The sequence below is a fragment of the Halichoerus grypus genome, chromosome 9 (genome assembly GCF_964656455.1).
Source record: "Halichoerus grypus chromosome 9, mHalGry1.hap1.1, whole genome shotgun sequence".
NCBI classification, from domain to species: Eukaryota; Metazoa; Chordata; class Mammalia; order Carnivora; family Phocidae; genus Halichoerus; species Halichoerus grypus.
Window position 1 is genome coordinate 143,840,037 of NC_135720.1, and position 20,810 is coordinate 143,860,846.

Sequence of the window (20,810 nt, forward strand, 5' to 3'; positions counted from 1 at the left end):
ATGGCCTTTAGCAATGTGGTGGCAAGGTGTGGGAAGCATTCTATTATTATTTATTTATTTATGTATGTATTTGTCTTAGAGCATGCATGCATAAGCAGGGTAGGGGAGAGTTGGGGGGCGGCAGAGAGAGAATCCCAAGCAGACTCTACACCCAGCACAGAGCCTGAGTTGGGGCTCAGTCCCAGAACCCTGAGATCATGACCTGAGCCGAATCAAAAGTTGGGCACTTAACCAACTGAGCCACCCAGGTGCCCCCAAATGATTCTATTATTAAAAACAAGACAGGGGCGCCTGAGTGGCTCAGTCGGTTAAGCACCTGCCTTCGGCTCAGGTCATGATCTCAAGGTCCTGGGATCGAGCCCCATGTTGGTCTCCCTGCTCAGCGGGGAGTCTGCTTCTCCCTCTACCTGCTGCTCCTCCTGCTTGTGCTTGCTCTCTCAAATAAATAAATAAAATCTTTTTTAAAAAAACAGACTGTAAGACAGCAGGCCCCGCACGCAGTCACTTACGCTAAGCCTCACATCGTCAAACTGAGATGTAACTTACATACCATCTCAGCTCTCCTGGAATTGGAATCACAGATGAACCGGTCGATCAGGAATCAGCTGGTCAGCACTAGTTAGGGAACGTGCCTGGTAGTGCCTGTTGCCCCTACAGGAAAGTGACCGTGCACTGACCAACCTGCTTTTTCTGCCCAGAGTATCTTCCTTGTTCCCAGACCCTTCTGCCTTTAAGTCTTTCAGTTTGTATAGCTTCTCTCCATCTGATAGATGGGGTGCTGCCCAATTCACGAATTGCTCAATGAAGCCAATAAGATCTTTAAAATTTACGCAGTTAAATTTTGCTCTCGGTGAGCCTTTGTGTCTGGACTGAACTTTGCAAGTGTTCCCCAGTGCCCTCTTGTCTTCGGTGGAACGTGGTGGCTGGAACTGGTGATTCCCTTCTCCCACAGGAAAGGCTAGAGCTGGCTGGATTGGGGATTTCTCTTCCCCCAGGTCAGTGAGGATCTGATAGCACCCCAGCAGATTAGGCTCAGGATAGCTAGTCTCTCCTGAAGGCAGGCCTTATTAAAAAGAACAGAATGCTCTGACATATCTAAAAATGGTCCCCTTTCCTCTCCTCCGGCTGGAAGCACACGGGCATTTTTCTCTACTATTTCCTGTGGAAATCTGGTCAAGCTCCTGGAGGTAAAACACACAGTATTGTGGGGGCCTCCCTGTGACTGGAGCTCCCTGGAGTTTTCATCTCTCAGGGTTGCCCACACTGAGCCTCCAGCCATTCCTCATTTGTATTCTGGCTTTCCTACCCTCGCTTGGTGGCACGCAGTTATTACTCTTGAGTTTCTGCTTCCTACACCTTCCCTCCCTGGATTCATCTGACTGTCCAGTCATGGGCCTGCAGTTCGTCGAGTCCTCCCCTCTCTCCTGCATCCAAAAGAGTCACTGGTTTCTCAGTGTGTTCAGGACAAACTGGTAACTTGCAAGCTCCTCACGTGTAGAACCAGGAAACTGATGCTGTGTGTAAGCAGAGTTCAGTCACTGGCTTCTCACAGCTAGACTGGGGGCGGGGGGGGCTCTGTAACACCTGAGTCTAGATCACTGAAGAGCAGGGTGTCCAGCTGCCTCTCAGGTCGTTCCCGGGAGGGAAGTGAGCCTCCATGCCGTCACACTCAGTGAGCTGGGTGGATGGGCCCTGGGGGAACTGAGGCCTCCTGCCGGCCAGCCATGCTAATGAGCCCTGTTGGAAGGAAGCCCTCCAGCCCCAGGTCAGGATGACAGCAGCCTTGGTTGAGCCTTGAACTGGAACCTCAAGGAAGACCCTGAGCTAGAATTACCCACTTATCGTATTCCTGAGTTCCTGAATTACAGAAATTGTAAAAGATAATAAATGTGGTTTCAAGCCACGGAGTTTTGAAGTAATGAGTTATACAGAAATAGGTAGGGGCGCCTGGGTAACTCCGTCAGTTAAGCGTCTGCCTTCGGCTCAGGTCATGGTCCCGGGGTCCGGGGATCGAGTCCCGCATCGGGCTCCCTGCTCAGCGGGGAGTCTACTTCTCCCTCTCCCTCTTTTGCTCCCCACCGCTCATGCTCTCTTTCTCAAATAAATAAATAAAATCTTTAAAAAAAAAAAAATGAAAGAGCTAGCTCAACACACTGCCTTACTGGTGGCCCGTATCAAGTATAGTATCTCTGAAGGTTTCTTTAGCACCATTTCACAACCGGGCATGCTACCTGCATGTTCCCTCCTCATTTCTGGCACCTGGGAAATTTCCTGTTCTTTCTTTGAAGCTCAGCTATTTAAATTTTCTGTTGTTATACTTTATCATTTACTTGTGCCAGTTGGCCATGCTAACATATGATTTTCTGTAAAATTATAAATTACTAAAATTAACTACAGGGGCGCCTGGGTGGCTCAGTCGTTAAGCATCTGCCTTCAGCTCAGGTCATGGTCCCAGGGTCCTGGGATCGAGCCCCACATCAGGCTCTCTGCTCAGCGGGAAGCCTGCTTCTCCCTCTCCCACTCCCCCTGCTTGTGTTCCCTCTCTCGCTGTGTCTCTCTCTGTCAAATAAATAAATAAAATCTTTAAAAAAAAAAAAACTTCATTTATCTTTTTTATAAAAGAAATATAGAGACAGATAGTTTAGGACTGGTATGGCAGCTCCATTATGTCATATACACACACACACATTGTTTCCAGGGATATAGGCTTATACATTTCTGTTAAACCACTGTGGTATCTGCTGACATTTCTCATGATCAACTTAGGATCCAGTGAATCTGCTAGATCTCCAGCAGTTACATCTGCAATATAAGAGTAAAGGAGTAAGGAAAGCAGAATAAAAAAGAAAAGTCCAGCCCTAGCTGAGTCAACTCCCTATAGGCCCTTCTCTGAAAGCCCCACAGAGCACTTCCATAGGTGCCCCATTGACTTGAACGTAGTCTCGAGGCTACGATCAGCTGCTTGGGAGACTGCAAAACGTTGTCCCATATTCCAGTGGTGCTGCATTCAGATAGAATCAGGATTATGGCTCTGAGGAGGAAAGGGAAAATGGATGTTGGGTGGACAGTGAGCAATCTCTGCCACAGACTGAGAAGAAATAGAAAAATTGTCAAAGTTCTAGCCCTAAGACAGTGCCAGGTTCAGTGAATTTCACAGTAAAATCTATAAAAACTCTAAGAAACATAAAGCTGTTTTTTTTTTTTTAAAGATTTTATTTATTTATGTGACACAGTGAGAGAGGGAACACAAGCAGGGGGAGTGGGAGAGGGAGAAGCAGGCTTCCCGCGGAGCAGGGAGCCCGATGCGGGGCTCGATCCCAGGACCCTGGGATCATGACCTGAGCTGAAGGCAGACGCTTAACGACTGAGCCACCCAGGCGCCCCCATAAAGCTGTTTTTATTTAGACTTTCCTGGAGCATAGAGAAAAAAAGGAAATTATTCCAAATAGGGTTTTTTTTTTCTAGTTTTGTTGAGAAATAATTGACATACATCACTGTATAAGTTTAAGCCAAGTTCTTTTATAAAGTAAATATTACATTGATATTAAGACCTGTCAAATCTAGCATAGAGAAAACTACCAATCAAATTTACTTATAAATATTAATTCAAAACTCTTAAATAAATACTAGCCCAAGAGGTCCATAGCACATTGAAAGAAGGATGGACTATGACTGATAAAAATTTAATACCCATTATTAAACTAGGAATAAATAATTACAAATTAAATCTTAAAAATAACTTCCAAATTGGCAGCATGAGGAGCTCCAAGGACCCACTCAGAGTGAAACAGTCATAACTGGTGAACACTACCACTGACAGTCTCTGGAAATTGTCCTAAGAGCACACAGCAAATAAGGAAACATTTGTTCAAGAAAATCTACTAAATTTTGGTAGGAACACAATCTGTAGCACTTGTGCCATGAACTACTTCCTGTCCGATCCCCATCCACTGGCTCAGCGTGAGGGAAGCTCCAGTCTGGGTGGTTATGTCTAAGAACATGGGGTCCCAGTTCCCCAGGCTCAAGCAAAGCCTAAGGTGCCCCCCTCCCCCAAGAGGGACAAGGTACCAGCATGTTTTTAATCCCTTCAAAGCTCTATTTTTCAGAGACTAAATTCCAGGCAAGTATGACCAGTAAGTCAAGAAGAGCTCTTTCCTCCACCCAGCCCCCGTTCATAGGGCAGAGGGTCTACTTCAGGCATGGCAGGCTAAGAAAACTGGAGCCCCGAAAGCCCTCACACAAGCTATAGGGCAGAGGTTCCATGCTGGGAAGACTAGAGGCTACTGCCTGGCCCAGCACCCTAATCATAATGCAGAAGTGTCACTGAGAGAAGTGGATCACTATCCCTGTCCTCAGCTCTGGAGCAGTGACTCATATTTTGCCCCGGTGAAGGGGTGGGTGTAAGAGCAGAGTGCTTTGAGGCTCTCCCCAGTGGAGCTGACTATACCTGGAACAGATTATGGGAAAGGTCAAGCCTAAAGGTATTCTCTGAAACAGTGTAGATTTTGGTAGTAGGCAATTTAAAGGAAGCTAATAAGTCCATGAAAGCTAAGTAATAAATCTTAGGCTGGCTAGTTTACCAAGGAGAACCAGGAAAAAAGACAAGTAAGAAGAACCCTCTTGGGGTCAGAAAGAAACCTTATACATACTGGCCCCCAAAACTATCCCTACAGAGGGGTTTAAATTTAATTGTATCATACTTGAATATTTTATGGCACAAGGTATTATTGAAAACAATAGAGCAATCAGCCACCAATTAATGATGCCTAACTGCTGGATGTGATACCAACAGGTTCCTAAACAAAGAGGGCCTACGGAGATAGCCCTTCTAAACCACTATCATATCATATCCCATTGTGTATATATACCACAGTTTCTTTACCCACTTCTCCATCAGTGAACACTTAGGTTGTGTCCATATCTTGGCTATTGTAAATAATGCTGCAGTGAACATGGAAGTGCGTATATCTTTTTGAGTAGTGTTTTTTTGGTTTTTGTTTGTCGTTTGTTTTGTTGGTAGTGGTTGTCTTGATAAATACTCAGAAGTGGAATTGCTGGATCATATGGTAGTTCAATTTTTAATTTTTTGAGGAACCTCCATACTGTTTCCGTGGCTGCACCAAATCTACATTCCCACAAACTGTGCATGAGGATTCCCCTTTCTCTGCATCTTTGCCAACATTTGTTATTTCTTTGTCTTTTTTGATAATAGCCATTCTAACAGGTGTGAGGGGATATCTCATTATGGTTTTGATTTGCATTTCCCTGATGATTAATGACATAGGGCATCTTTTCATGTGTCTGTTGGCCATCTGTAGGTCTTCTTTGGAAAAATGTCTATTCGGAGCTTTTGCCCATTTTTTAGTAGTTGGATTTTTGGTTTTTTGTTTGTTTGTTTGTTTTGTTTTGCTATTGAGTAGTATGAATTCTTTATGTATTTTGGATATTAGACATTTATCAGATAATGTGATTTGCAAATATCTTTTCCCATTCCGTAGGTTGCCTTTTCATTTTGTTATGGTTTCCTTTTCTGTGCAGATTTTTAGTTTGATGCAGACCCATTTGTTTACTTTTGCTTTTGTTGCTATTGCTTTTGTTTTTGGTGTCAGATTCAAAAAATCACTGCCAAGACCTACATCAAAGAGCTTACTGCCTGTGTTTTAAGAGTTTTATGTTTCAGGTCTCACATTCAAGTCTAATCCATTTTAATTTTTGTATATGGCATAAGATAGTGGTTCAGATTCATTATTTTGCATGTGACTGTCCAATTTTCCCAACACCATTTATCTAAGAGACTGTCTGTCCTTTTTCCATTGTATATTCTTGGCTCCTTTGTCATAAATTAATTGACCATATATGGGTGGGCTTATTTCTGGGCTCTCTATTTAGTTTCATTGATCTATGTATCTGTTGTTATGCCAATGCCATACTCTTAATTACTATAATTATAGTAAGGTTTGAAATCAGGGAGCATGATGACTCTAGCTTTGTTCTTTTTCAAGATCGCTTTGGCTATTCAGGGTCTTTTATGGTTCCATACAAATTTTAAAATTGTTTGTTCTATTTCTTTGAAAAATACCATTGGAATTAAAATTTTTTTTGTTTAAATAAGGAGAATTCTTTCAGATGAAAAGAATTCCTATATTTGAAAGGAGAAACAACAGGTACTGATCCAGAGGGAAAGAGCAAAGGGCAAGTGTGCCACCATGGCATGCTGAATCCATGACTCCATTTCCCATCCAAGGCAAAAGCTTCCCAAATCATTGGAATTTTAATAGGGATTTCATTGAATCTGTAGATTACTTCAGGTAGTATGGACATTTTAACAATATTAATCCTTCCAATTCATGAACATTGAATATCTTTCCATTAATTTGTCTTCCATTTCTTTCATTAATGTCTTATAGTTTTCAATATATAGATCTTTTACCTCCTTAGTTAAATTTATTTCAGGGTATGTAAATCTTTTTGGTGTAATTATAAATGGGATTATTTTCTTAATTTCTCTGATAGTTCATTATTAGTGTATAGAAACATAACAAATTTTTGTGTATTGATTTTGTATCCTATAACTTTACTGAATTCATTTAGTGGTTCTAACTGTGTGTGTGTGTCTAGTATTTTCTTTTTTTTTTTTTTTTAAGATTTTATTTGTCAGAGAGAGAGCACAAGCACACAAGCAGGGGGAGTGGCAGGCAGAAGGAGAAGCAGGCTCCCTGCCAAGCAAGAAGCCTGATGCAGAACTCAATCCCAGGACCCTGGGATCATGACCTGAGCTGAAGGCAGATGCTTGACTGATTGAGCCACCCAGGCTTCCTGCATTTTCTATATATAATACCATGTCATCTGCAAATAATGACAATTTCACTTCTTCCTTTTCAATTTGGATACCTTTTTATTTCTTTTTCTTGCCTAGTAGCTCTGGCTAGGTCTTTCAATACTATGTTGAATAAAAGTGGTGAGTGGGCAGCCTTATCTTGTTCCTGGTCTTAGAGGGAAAGTTTTCAGCTTTTCACTTTTGATTATGATGTTAGCTGTGGGCTTGTCATATATGGCCTTCATTATGTTATATTCTCTCTATACCCACCTTGTTGAGAGTTTTTATCATAAATGATGTTAAATTTTGTCAAATGCTTTTTCTCCATCTATTGAGATGATCATACAATCTTTCTCCTTTGTTTTGTTAATGTGGTGTATCATATTGACTGATTTGCAGAAGTCGAACCATCCTTGCATCCCTGGAATAAATGCCACTTGATCATGTGTATGATTCTTTTAATGTATTATTGAATGTGGTTTGCTAATATTTTGAGGATTTTTGCATCTATATTCAATAGGGATATTGGCCTGTAATTTTCTTTTCTGGTGTCATCCTTGTCTGGTTTTGAAATCAGGGTAATGCGGGCCTCATAAAAGGAGTGTGAAATTCCTTCCTCTTCTCTTTTTTTTAAGAATTTAAGAAAGATCATTATTCTTCTTTGAATATTTGGTAGAATTCACCAGTGAAGCTGTCTAGTCTTGGACTTTTTTTTTGTTAGGACCTTTTTGATTACTGATTCAATCTCGTTAGTAACTGTTTTGTTCAGATTTTCTATTTCATCATGATTCAGTCTTGTTAGGTTGTATGTTTCTAGGAATTTACCCATTTCTTCTAGGTTGTCCAAGCTATTGGCCTGTAATGTTCATAGTAGTCTCTTATGACCCTTTGTATTTCTGTGGTAATCGGTTGTAACATTTCTTTCCTTTCTGATTTTTATTCCAGTCCTCTTGTTTTTTTCTTTGATGAGTCTACCTAGAGGTTTGTTAATTTTATCTTTTCAAAGAACCAGCTTTTAGTTCCATTGATCTTTTCTACTGTCTTTTTAGTCTCTATTTCATTTATTTCTGCTATAATCTTTATTATTTTCTTCCTTCTACTAACTTTGGGCTTCATTTGTTCTTCTTTTTCTAGTTTCTTAATGTATAAAGTTAGATTGAGACTTATTTTTCAAGATAGGCATTTATCACTATGAACCTCTTAGAACTGCTTTTGCTGCATCCCATAAAGTATAGTATGTTACATTTCCATTTTCATTTGTCTCAAGGTATTTTTTGATATCTTTGACCTGTTGTTCAGTAGCATGTTGTTTAATCTCCACATATTTGTGAGTTTTTAAGTTTTCCTTGTGTAATTAATTTCATACCAGTGTGGTTGGAAGATACTTACATGATTCAATCATTTTGAATTTATTAAGACTAGTTTTGTGGGCGCCTGGGTGGCTCAGTTGGTTAAGCGACTGCCTTCGGCTCAGGTCATGATCCTGGAGTCCCTGGATCGAGTCCCGCATCGGGATCCCTGCTCGGCAGGGAGTCTGCTTCTCCCTCTGACCCTCCCCCCTCTCATGTGCTCGCTCTCTTTCTCTCTCTCTCAAATAAATAAATAAAATCTTTAAAAAAAAAGACTAGTTTTGTGACATGATGTGATGAGCACTGGGTGTTATACACAAGTAATGAATCATTGAACATTATATCAAAAACTAAAGATGTACTATACATTGGCTAATTTAATTTAAAAAAAGACTTGTCTTGTAGCATAACATATAATGTATCTTGGAAAATGTTCCACGTGCTCCTGAGAATGTGTATTCTGTTGCCTTAGGCTGGCATGTTCTATAAATATCTGTTAAGTCTATCTGGTCTAACATGTCCTGTAAGGCCAATGTTTCCTTATTTTCTGTCTGGATGATCTATCCATCAATGGAAGGCCCTACTGTTGTTGTACTGCTATTTCTCCCTTTATTACTTTTTTAAAAATTTAACATACAGTGCAATATTGGTTTCTGGAGTTATTTCTCCCTTCATTCCTGTTTAATATTTGCTTTACATACTTAGGCACTCCTAAGTTGGGTGCATAAATATTTACAAATGTTATCTTTTTTTTTTTTTTAAAGATTTTAATTTATTTGACAGAGAGATGGAAAGCACAAGTAGGCAGAGCGGCAGGCAGAGGGAGAGGGAGAAGCAGACTCCCTGCTGAGCAGGGAGCCCGATACGGGGCTCGATCCCAGACTCTGATCATGAACGGAGCCGAAGGCAGACACTTAACCGACTGAGCCACCCAGGCGCCCCCAAATGTTATATCTTCTTGTTGGATTGACCCGTTTATCATTATGTCCTGTCCTTCTTTGTCTTTTATTAGTCTTTGTTTTAAAGTCTATTTTATCTGATATAAGTATAGCTACTCCAGCTTTCTTTTGGTTTCCATTTGCATGGAATATCTTTTTTCATCCCTTAACTTTCAGTCTTGTGTGTCCTCACATCTATAGTGACTGTCTTGTAGGCAGCATATAGGTGGGTCTTGTCATTCTATCCATTCAGCCACTCTATGTCTTTTGATTGGAGAATTTAGTCTATTTACATTTAAGGTAATTGATAGGTAAGTGCTTATTGACATTTTGTTAATTATTTTCTGACTGTTTTTGTAGTTCCTCTCTTCTTTTCTTGCAGTCACAAAAATTGGGGCACCAGACTGGGTATGAGCTCCTTTTGGAGGTGACACCAAATACTACAGTCCCATGAGACCAGGAACATAAGCTTCCCTGGCCTCCAGAGCCAGATGATCCAGAAGCATCCCCTAGGTGGCAGCCACCAAAATGGAAACACCAGAGGCATGTAAAAGCTCATTTATGAGAGATACTGGTGCTCTGGAGCATGGTAAAGGGAGACTGCAAAGATGGCACCTGCCAGTTTCCTCTCTGGAATGTTCCAGCAGGCTCCTAAGTATATATTCAATTAGATGCTTGCTCCTCAGGCCAATGTTTTAATAGAAGCACGTGAGCCTCCTTCACCTGCTATCAGCTGCCTCTGAGCCCTGTAAGAGCAATTTCTCAGATCACTTCAGTCTTTTGGGTCTTAGGACTCAGGCCCCTGTTGGTTTTCAGGTGTATGTTTTGAGGAGTTGTCTCTCAAGTGTAGGTCTTAAAAGTTGGTATACCTGATGTGGGTTTGAACACATTGCTCCTCAGGGAGAAGCTCCAGGTTTTGAGTTCCTTCCCAGTTGTGGGTCACTGTGCCAGGGGTGGGCTTTATTGTAAAATTGTGTTCCAACTCTTTTACATGCCTCGATGTGGTTTTCTTCTTGTTTGCCAGGTGTGTAGTTGTCACTCAGCCAACCTTTGTTTTTTAAGAGGAAATTGTTCCATTCTGGCTGGACTCAATGTGTCTCTGGGAGGAAGCAAGTTCAAGGTCTCCTACGGTGCCACTTTGAACCAGAGCCTCCCAGCACTTGTTTGTATAAGTGGTCCTCACAACCCTGTGGGTAATCTGTCCTTTTTTTTTTTTCCTTCTGAAGGAGAAAACAGTGTTTCATAGGGTTATATACTTCACCAAAATTAAGAACACATCTAGGAGGGCTATTCATCAAAAGCTCCTTTCCTAATAACTATTCATTCTACCCAAGTGGAAAAAATGTTATAACCAGCTACTTACTCATGCAAAGGGAGAAAAAACAAAATGGAGCTTTTCTGCATTGCAGCAGTTGGAAAAATGAACTAGATGGCTGACTGATCAACACTAAAATTCGTAAAAACAATTTTTAAAACAGCACAAAAGTGGCATTTTATTCTACTTTAAATACTGGCCATATCTTAACTAAGCAGCTTATTTTCCTGGATTTAATTTCATCTGGAAATAAATTTTTGACCACACTATTAAATAGGCTAGGGCTGAAGCCATTTTATAATTTACTTCATAAACATACATTTGCTTTATACAAAAGCAAGGTGTCCAAGACTACCAGCAAAGTAGTTTTTAAGTTGAAATTACACAATACTGCCAGATAGATAATACTTTGATCGTGTCAGTGGCTCCCTGGTACTTACTGAATACAATTTAAACTCCTTGCTCTGGCACTGAAGACCCCTACAATGTACCTATTTCAAACTTGCGTTAATTACTAAATCTGACAAACTCCTTTAGTAATCCCAGCTCTTTCACACATCACCCTATCCATGTGCTAACAGCTCACAGCCAGAAATAACCTTTTCCTGAGATTCCATGCCTTTCAGCTCACCATTCCCAAGGCATTTCTCATGGCACTGTCCAATTTATGTGCATGTTGTATCAACTTTAGTATACTGAAACCCTAAGCCCAAGTGTGTATGTGTGCATATGCTTTATCTTTCATTATCAGACATAATAGGCACTTGGAAGTATTTTTCTACAATATTTCCTCCTCTACAGAGAAGCCTTTAAGGCTGGGAAAGAGCAGAAAGAGTGAAGGAGGCACAGTAGTCCCGTTAATCCCAGTAAGTTACACGTGTATAATGCTTTCTGGTTTATAAAAAGCTTTCACATGCATTTCTCCCCATGACATAAAAAAATACCGAAGAAAAATGAACAATGTTTAAGATCAAGGCTATGAGCCAATATTTAGGAAAAATAGAGAAAAGGAAATTGCTAGCTTTGTGGAAGTAACAAAAGATTAAGGAAATGTTAAAAGGCTAGAAAAGATTAAGTGGAGAAAGCCTGTAAAAGTTTGGAAAGCTATAAAATTTTAAATTAGACTGCAGTGGGGGGAAATGAAGGCAATGAAAGACTGCAGGAAAGTGGTAAGAGGGGAAGCCCCAGCATCTGCAGTCTCTTGTCAGCCTGTGTTGCTTCAGAGTAGGAACCCAGAAAGGGTACTTGAGAGCACAGGGAACACTATGCCGGTGACTGAACAAAACATGGCCCTGAGATCCATGAGAAATGGAATCCATTCTTGGCACAGCCTGGTGAAGTTGGAAGCTGGTGATATCAGGAAGATGTCAGCCTTTGAAGAACTCAGTAGAAGGTGATTTGGGTGCAAACAAGAGATATCACAAAATTCTTATTGTGGCTTCACATGTGGATACTTTGGACATTGTGGAGTACGATTCCAATGTAATTCTGAACAGATACATTTTCTCCTACTGCCCATACTTGGGCTCCCATCCTCACTGGCTGCCTCTGACTTTATCTTCCTATCCTGACCCATCCAAAGAGCAGTTCTGAAAACATGAATGAAGATTGTTATAAATATCTGGAGGAAATCATAAGCTGTGATTCAAGTTGGCTCGAAGTTGGGAGGGAGGGATATAGATGGTGTCTTGGCAATTTGTTGGGCCCAAGATAACTAAAAGGTGAGAAACAAGCTGCTGAACATCAAAGAATTTATATCAAAATTCATAACCAGTTGGATCTGACTTGATCAATTCACTTTTTATTTACCTGAATGTGAAAGGTTTCCCCCTAAAAAGTAGCAAAATTAATGTGAACAAATATAATTAACATCGACTGAAGAATGGAGTTCTATGGATGGAGAAGTCTCACCACATCTGAATGACCAGCTGCTTAAGGCATTCTTCTACAAGTACTATGCTGATGAAGAAATACGGATTCCCCCAGCCCAACTCTGACAATCCTATGTACGTGGCAATAAATACACAATTGACCCACAATCTAGAACCTCCAAGAATTATACACAAACACAAGTGGCCTTAGTTAGAAAGGCCTCAGAAATCTAAACCACATTAGATTTTCAGAGCTATGGAGGTCACTTCACTAGTATATTTAATAAATGTTTATAAGCACCAATACGAAAGGCACAATGGGGAGTGTAAGATGTCATGGATCTGACCAACTGATGGAGGATTCTTTACGGGCAAAATGGTCAGAGCAGCAGCCCCCAGCCTTCTGCCCACGAGACATCATAAAGTGCTGGCTGGAGGTGGTTAGCCAGTCTGGAAGCCCATTTCAGTCTAGTAGGTGAGAATAAACATTTCAGGTCCTACCCCTTCCAGACAACTCTCCTGTAGCCTCCTATCAAATAAGCTGTTCCTCAGCCACCTTCTAGAATGTAGAAGAGAATCCATCTCAGCCAGACTCTGTCTTCTAATACAAGATGATGGGAAGTGGTCAATAAAGCCCAGCCCAGTTTCTGTGGTCAGGAAGGGCTGCGGGTGGCTTCGGTTCAATGAGGAATGAGCACCAACTCTGCCACGTACGACGTGGGTCACTGTGATAGAACTTTTTTTCCGACGTGGCTTCTCTGATGTTGAACAAGGTATGAAGTTCGGGTGAAGCCTTTCCCACATGTGTCGCACTGATAGGGTTTCTCACCAGTGTGGATTTTTTGGTGTTCAATAAGGCTTCTGTTCCGAGTGAAACTTCTCTCACACTCGTTACATTTATAAGACACGGGAGCCTCAACATTTTCCCACTGGCCTTCCACCCTCCCCTGACTCTCCCAGGTCTCTCCACGTTCAGGATCCTGCACGTTTCTATCGCCATGGATCCTCTGGTGTCTCAGGAGGTGTGAATTCCGCCTAAAAGCTTTACCACACATGCTGCACTGGTACGGCTTCTCCCCCGTGTGGATTTTGTGATGTTCTAGGAGGCTGCAGCTCTGGCTGAAGGTCTTCCCACAGTCCTCACACTCATAGGGCTTCTCCCCAGTGTGGGTTCTCTGGTGTTTGATAAGGTTTGAGCTGTGACTAAAGACCTTGCCACATTCTTCACACTCATATGGTTTCTCCCCAGTGTGGACTCTCTGATGGATGACGAGGGCAGAGCTCCCGATAAAGGTCTTGCCGCATTCCTCACATTCATAGGGTTTCTCACCAGTGTGGATTCTCCTGTGTTTAGTCAGGCCCGAACTCTGAGCAAAACTCTTTCCACATTCATGACAATAGTGCCGTCTACTTCCTGTGGCATTTTTCTGCTTTCTTGGTAACCTGCCCTCCTGTTCACCAGCTTCTACACAGGCAGGAATCTGGGCAATGTCTTCACTCAAGTGGCACGGTATTTCCCCAGGCTCTTGTCCTGGATGTTCCTCATCTGGGGGCAGGTCCGTGATCTCAGCCTGCATGTTACCACCTGAAATAACAAGTGGCCAGACATGGTCAGTTATGCCCTGCCACAGAGTTCCACAGACACAGGGATGAGGATTTCCGTGAAAGGATAAGGGTGGGAATAAAGGGGGACAACGGGTGCTGGGGAGGAAGGAGACCGGAGAATAGGCATGGGGCCATCGGGAGCAGGGTGCACACTGGGAGTGGAGGAAGGTGGTGAGGACTGTGCTGGGGACACACACAGAGGCTCTAAGTCCTAAGGACGAAGGCAGGGCCCTGCACTGGGGCTGAACGCTAGGGGGGCTGGGCAGAAGGCAGCAGGAAGCAGGCAAGTGTAAGGACTTGCGAAACGTTCTGTAAGAAACGGGGCAAGCGGGAACTTAGAAACTGATCCCTAATCAGGGATACGAGCAGTCACTCTGATCCCAGACAAGGACTGGCTTCAGTGCTGACAGATGTGAGCTGGAGCTCCCACTGTACCGGATGGAGCGGTGTGAGCTCAGACGAGTCAAGCTGTTGCCCTGTGTCCTGTGCCCTGATCTCTAGGTCGGCTCTGCTATCCATTCCAGGTCACTTCTTGCTCTTATGCTCTGCGGGCCCACGGCCCATTTCCTGAGGAGCACCCAGCTCTCCTCTGTCGAGGCTGGCAGTGGGGAGGGGATCAACACCGCGCACCTACTGTGAGCGAGGCCTGTGCGGGGGGTTGCATGTGCTGCATCCCACTTCACCTGACCAGAGCACTGGCAGGACGGGGAAGGAGGCAAGGTCACAGGGGTTAAGGAGCTGGTCACACATGTGGTTAGGAGTTGGGGTTCAGAAATGGTGGCTCTGAATGCAAACAGTTCAAACAGGTTCTCACAGCCCGGTAGGTTCTGACCGATAAAGGAAGCCACGAAACCCTAGGAGAAACCAGCACCCATCCGTCTTACCCAGGGGGGTCAGGCCACCACAGTTCTCCTGCCTTTCATCTCTGTGGAAGCTCCCCCGAGGTGAATCCAGCTGTGTCCATGCAGAGGAGAAAGCCAGGGCCACGTCTTCCGTTTTCAGCAAGCCCTGAAATAGTACATGATCCCACCTAGCTCCTCTTCCCCAAAGTCACGCCCACAGCTGGGCACAGGAAAGTGAACGTTCCCCTCTCAAGGGGCTCTTTAAAAAGACCAAGTGTGGTGCACTATACCTACTTAACCCTATCTCTAATAACATTTTTGTCAAAAAAATATATATAACCATTAAAGAAGAAATATCACACACATTTGGAAAAATACTTTCACATAAATATCTAAATAGTTCAGAACATAAAAGGGTTTGGAAAACAAGGGACAGTACAGGGAAAGGAGGAGAAACATACCCAAACCTTTTAAAATATTTATGCTGTGCTTTGGCAAAGTGGCCTGGGGGCTTATTTATATTAACGATTTTAAATATACAATGAAATCTAGGTCTAAAGTGAAAAAAAAAACAGGGAAAACATAGATATTATAGGGCCTCAAACACTGAGATCTTCAAGCAGGACATGAAAGACAGGGTAAGGTGTTAAAGTAAAGAGGTTAAGTAAAGAGTGTTCAGATTTTAATATTAAACCTTAGACTAAAGAATATGCCTCATCTGTTCCTTCAAGTTTAAGTCCCTAGAGGGCAGAGGCCATGTGCTCATAACTCTTAAGAGCACAATTTATGAATCTTTAAAAAACAAAGCTAAATCATCATTACAACAAAATGTTCGGTTTGTATTTGCTAAATCGCCCTGTGGAAGAAGAAAATCCCACTGATAAAGGAGCTGACCAAACAGATGGGGCATGAAAACTGGGGAACCAGATAGTACCCCGCGCTAGGAGTAAAACAAAAAAATTCTTGGAAAATAAAGGCAGACAACAGTAAGCAACCTTGGGATTGATCAGAAAACTCCAACTCCATGTGGATGTAGGATGAGGGAGGAGGAGTGGGCGAAAGGGACCTAACGGGAAGCCCAACAGCAGTGAGGAGTGCTGGGGAGGGGGCTCCAGCTCACCTGGGGCTCTGAGGGCAGCCTGGCAGCCACCACTGCGTCTCCTCTGCAGCGCCCTCCCGGGGCAAGCCCAGGAACCTGGAGAACTAAGAAGGAAAGACGCTCTGGATGAGATGGAACCTGGCACCCAGCCTCCCTGGCCTGTGGATTCCAAGTTCAAAAACTGGGCTAGTAAATTCCTGCCAGGAAGTTCATACAGAATGTGCTCCTTTCCCCAGTGCCTGGTCCCTACCAGCTCCAGCCCTAGGCCTAGAGAGGCGTGGTGTGCTCCTGCAGATGTGCATGACATGAAAGCAACATCAAAAGAAAACAAAGCTTTCCATTTGAAGATCTTCAGTCTTGAATTTTGCTGCGAGAAGGGATAAGAAGATTTTTGATGTTAAAACAACTCTTTACTAGCTCTTAGGGTGTTTCTGCTGTAGTTTTAAAAAACTAAGAGTCAGATGAGGTTAGGCCTAGAAAGAAGAAAATGAGTAACGCTTACATGGAACTTGCTTAGATTTGAGAGAAGTAAAGGGTAACTTCCGGTTTTCCTGGAAGAGCTGAACTTTGCAAGGGGCAGAGAACAAGTTAGTTTAGGTCAGAACCTGTGTGTTGAAATAAAGACTGCGTGTCGGCTGGTGTGTCCCAGGGCTGTGTGTCTTGGGAATACACCCAAATGTGCACAGCATTCAAGGAACATATGGTGCTTTCCCATGGAGTGATTCTCACCCTGTTCTAGTTACAGACCAAGGGTTTAGAAGATTTATACTCTTTGATTTGCAGCAGTCCTACAATGTCTGGGATTTACATTTCTTGCCTTATATTCTTCACAGCACTTACCAATAACTAAAATTTCATCATTACATTCTTTGCCATCTTCCCTTTTAGAATGTAAGCTCCAGTGAAGCAAGAAATCTGTCTTACTGCCAGCTCTATCCCTGGTGTCAGAACACTGGCTACCACACTTGTGGGGGGGGGGGGGGAGCGGGGGTCCTCCATAAATTCATGTTAAATGAACGGAGGTCACTCTGTTATTAAAAAATCAATTCTTTCCAAACACCACTTTTAATAGTCTTATATTTACTAGGTCAGGTTTGGTTAGAAAAGCTTCCCACCATTGTTTGAAATTTCCCTGTCATCTCAATCTAAAAGTAAAGTGGATCTGTGATGGGCATATAAAGCATCTGTCAACAGATCTGTCTTTTAAATGAAGCTGATGAAGTCTGTAGAATTCAAACTGCCCAGAACATAACACTCACCCCTGTCTGCTGAGGCCTGGGATCCCAGAGATTCGTGCTTGAGCAGAGCCTTCATTGGCTGGAACTGGGTACTCCATGGCCTCTGAGCTGGTGTCAACACCGCCATCTTGCAACAGAGTAGCTGCCTCTGGTCACCACCTGGGACCTGGAAGTCATTCACGTATTGATTCATCAAAACTTCTATTGTGCTTTCTATGTGCTAGTACTTCCTATTTTCCAGGCGCTATTTCTAAGAGCCTTATGAATATTAATTCACTGAATGCAGATAACAACTCTATGAGAAAAAAAAACAACTCTATGAGCTAGGGACTATTACTATCTGTATTTTTGTAATGAGGAAACGGAGGCCCAGAGTTGAAGCAACTTGCCCAAGGTCACCCAGCTAATAAGTGGTGATGCTAGGATGGGGAGTCAGGCAGAGGGAACCCAGAGTCCATGCTCTTAACCACTACCGCATGCGCCTTCATTATATACGTTGTGCTCTTTGGGAACTAGTGTTAAGTTCTCAGAATATTCATAATATTCATAATTTTTCTTACTGAAAAGTGGAAATAATAATTTCTAGCTTACAAGGTCTGGAGGACTAGTAAATAAGATGTCAAATCACCTAACACATGGCCTGGTACATGGTTCATCCTCAATAAGTGCATGTTTCTTTCCAGGCATTTGTAATTAGTTCTGAATCCACTTTCATGATCATTAGCTTATATGCAGCTTAGAATTTCCACATCCTCTATATAAAACGCACAACCTGATACTAAGAGACTTGAAATGAGTTTTCACTGTTATAGGACTCGGAGGCACTACTGCCAATTCAAGTAGCTTGGTCTCCTGGTCACCAGTTACTCTGGTTATGTGTTCCCTGAAAGGAACGCACAAAAATACAGGATAATGCACGTGGAAAATGGTCTACAGGGCGCCCGGGTGGCTCAGTCATTAAGCGTCTGCCTTCGGCTCAGGTCATGATCCAGAGTCCTGGGACTGAGCCCCACATCAGGGCTCCCTGCTCAGCGGGAAGCCTGCTTCTCCCTCTCCCACTCCCCCTGCTTGTGTTCCCTCTCTTGCTGTGTCTCTCTCTGTCAAATAAATATTTTAAAAAAATAAATAAAATCTTTTTAAAAAAGTGGTCTACAAAAAGCAAGAAGATGCGGATAAAAATGAACCCAGGAGTTCCTAACCTGTGGTTCATGGACTCCCAAGTGTTCTATGAATTTAAGTAGGAAACATATTTCTATTTTTATTGGCGTCTAAGCAAAATTTAGCTATTCCTTCAATTATGAATGGAAGCAGCAAACCAAAGTGTTATAATCCTAAGTAGGCACAACCAGGCAAACACTATCAAAGTCATTCAGCACCACTTTGAACCTCTACCAGTTACCGGGCCTGTCCCTAGGTCTTACTATTTGGTGCATTAATTTTAAAGAACATATAGATAATTTTATCACTAATTTGTTTCATGCTCTGTTGAACCGTGTTTCAATGTAACTGAGTTCTTTTGTAATCCTTCATATTCTTAAAAATACTAGTATGAGGAGGGGTCCAGGGACTTCTCCGGAGGAGCAAAGAGGTTCATGATACAAAAAGAGATTAAGAACTTCTGGATCTTCCAGAAACGCCCCTCACACCGATCTTGAGACCTCAGGAAGAGACAGAGCCCGGCTCTCAGATACTAAGCCCTTTGCCTCTACCTGCGGCCCTGGCTCCTCCAGCTGCCTCTGCAGATGCTCCAAGAGCACCACCACCTCGTCCCCGCTCTCCGGGTGCCGCTCCCGCACCCAGGCCTGCAGCTCCTCGGGCAGGATGGTCAGGAACTGCTCCAGCACCAGCAGCTCCACGATCTGCTCCTTGCTGTGCGTCTCGGGCCGCAGCCACTGACGGCAGAGCTCCCGGAGCCGGCTCAGCGCCTCGCGGGGCCCCTCGGCCTCGGGGTAGCGGAAGCCCCGGAAGCGCCGGCGCGAGCGCTCGGGGCCAGGGGCCGGGCTGCCGGGCGCACCCGCCTCTGCCGCCGGCGCGGGGGCGTCCTCCTCCTCCACCTTCACCGTCAAGACCCCAGTCAGGAGCCCCGGCCGCTCCTCCGCAGAGTGGGCGTCCAAGGCCGCGCTGGCCTTCGACTCTCTGGCCATCCCGGGCCTCGCGCCGGCGAGCGCCTCTACTTCCCGGGCGGATCCTCGAGTGTGGAGTCGCTACCGGCCGGCACGACTGCGGGCTGCACGGGGCACGGCTTTCCCGCGGCTCCGCTCCCGCCCCGAGGCCCGCCGCCAGTCTGCCCGCGGCTGGCCGGCACAGGCGGGCGCCCTGAGCGCAGGAGTGCCGGGAGCCCAGGCGCCGGAAGCTCGGCACCGGAAGCCGGGGGCCCGCGCCATTTCCTCGGCTCTCTAGGACGCGCCTCTCGGTGGCGGCCCCGAGTTAACCCTTCAGCTGCCGGGCCCGCCGCGGGACGAGGCCGGCTCTGCAGAGGAAATAAGACCTCACCTCTAAATCGCGGGGCTCTGATGTAAGCTCGGCTAAAGAGCTGGCGTGCATCGGACACTAACGTTCAGAAGAAGGTCCGCTTCCTCGGCGTCCTTAGAGCTCTGGCAGGAGGGCCTGCAAAAGAAGCCGGAGCCATCACCAGGCGCCTGCTTGGGAGAGAGCAGTGGCTGCCCCAGGGCCTCGCCTGCCTCCAGCTGTCACTGTCCTGCCCTTTACGGCCAAAGGCTTGGAGGAACGCCCTCCCTATCCCTGTCTAGTCCGCTTGCATTCATCCTTACCACGTTGTAGGCAGCAAACCGCCAACAAAGCCATTCCGACCCCTCCAGCCGAATTAACTACAAGTGCCCAACCTCCCCCACCAGTTACCACTTCACGTTTTCCAGGGCCTCCTTTCAGCAGCCAGGCTTATGCGGCTCCCTACTTCGGGGAACTCTGCTGTCCCTGGTTTCGGGACCCTATTCTCTCCTGCTTGCTTTCTTTTTGTTTCTTCCCAGTTCCCATTCAGAGTCTAGCTCAGTGAGTAGATCCACAGACTCTGAAGCCAAGATACCTGGGCTCATAATCCTGGCTTTATTTACCACTTACTAGCTGGGTGACCTCCGTTAACTACATAACCTCTTTGTGCCTGACTTTTCCAATCTTAACTGGGGGTAATAATAGTAGATAGGGATGTTGTGAGCAGTAAGTGAGTTTTTTTGGTGTGTAAAGTTCTTAGAATAATGGCTGACCTATAGTAAGCGAGGCCTTCACTAAAATGGAAGGAAACCCTGAGATTCCTTTGAGCCTGAGGCGGCAAGATTTAAGCCAGAAGTGACAGCAGTTATTTTGCTGGACTGAGATGTCCCTAAGTCCCCTTTCTACTCAGTGGAATGCAAGTTTGGTATAGAAGTTTATAAAGTGGAAAAGTACCATGCTGGTACCTTCTCGAGTTTTTATTCCTCAGTCTATCCCTCTGCAGTTCAAAGGGTAGCAAGAAAGGGATAGAACTTAAGAAAATGAGAGGTCCCAAAGGCTGTTACAAATGAAAACTACTAGAAAATATGTGTCTCTTGATGAGCCGCCACAAGAGGTACAAGGCATTGCCATGAAGCATTGTTGGCAAAACAAGTGAACCTGAATCAAATTAGGTTTCTAGATCCTAATAGTTGCATATCGGTGAGATTCAGAAGCAAGTTAGCATTTTTCACACTGCACAGCACATTAGAATTATTGGGGAGCGTTAAAGCATCTTGATATCTTGGTT

The 20,810-nt window shown here is 44.1% G+C and overlaps 1 protein-coding gene across 1 annotated transcript; it reads right to left on the reverse strand.

The window, feature by feature from the left end:
- Positions 1-12,872: 12,872 nt before the first annotated feature.
- On the reverse strand, positions 12,873-19,423 carry LOC118547498 (zinc finger protein with KRAB and SCAN domains 4-like). Its single transcript, XM_036111020.2, has 5 exons — positions 18,784-19,423; positions 17,096-17,240; positions 15,858-15,940; positions 14,780-14,903; positions 12,873-13,875 (listed from the first exon to the last, which is right to left on the reverse strand). The coding sequence occupies exons 1-5, from the start codon at positions 19,216-19,218 to the stop codon at positions 13,013-13,015; spliced, it is 1,650 nt and encodes a 549-aa protein (XP_035966913.1). The 5' UTR covers positions 19,219-19,423; the 3' UTR covers positions 12,873-13,012.
- Between the last annotated feature and the right edge of the window lie 1,387 nt (positions 19,424-20,810).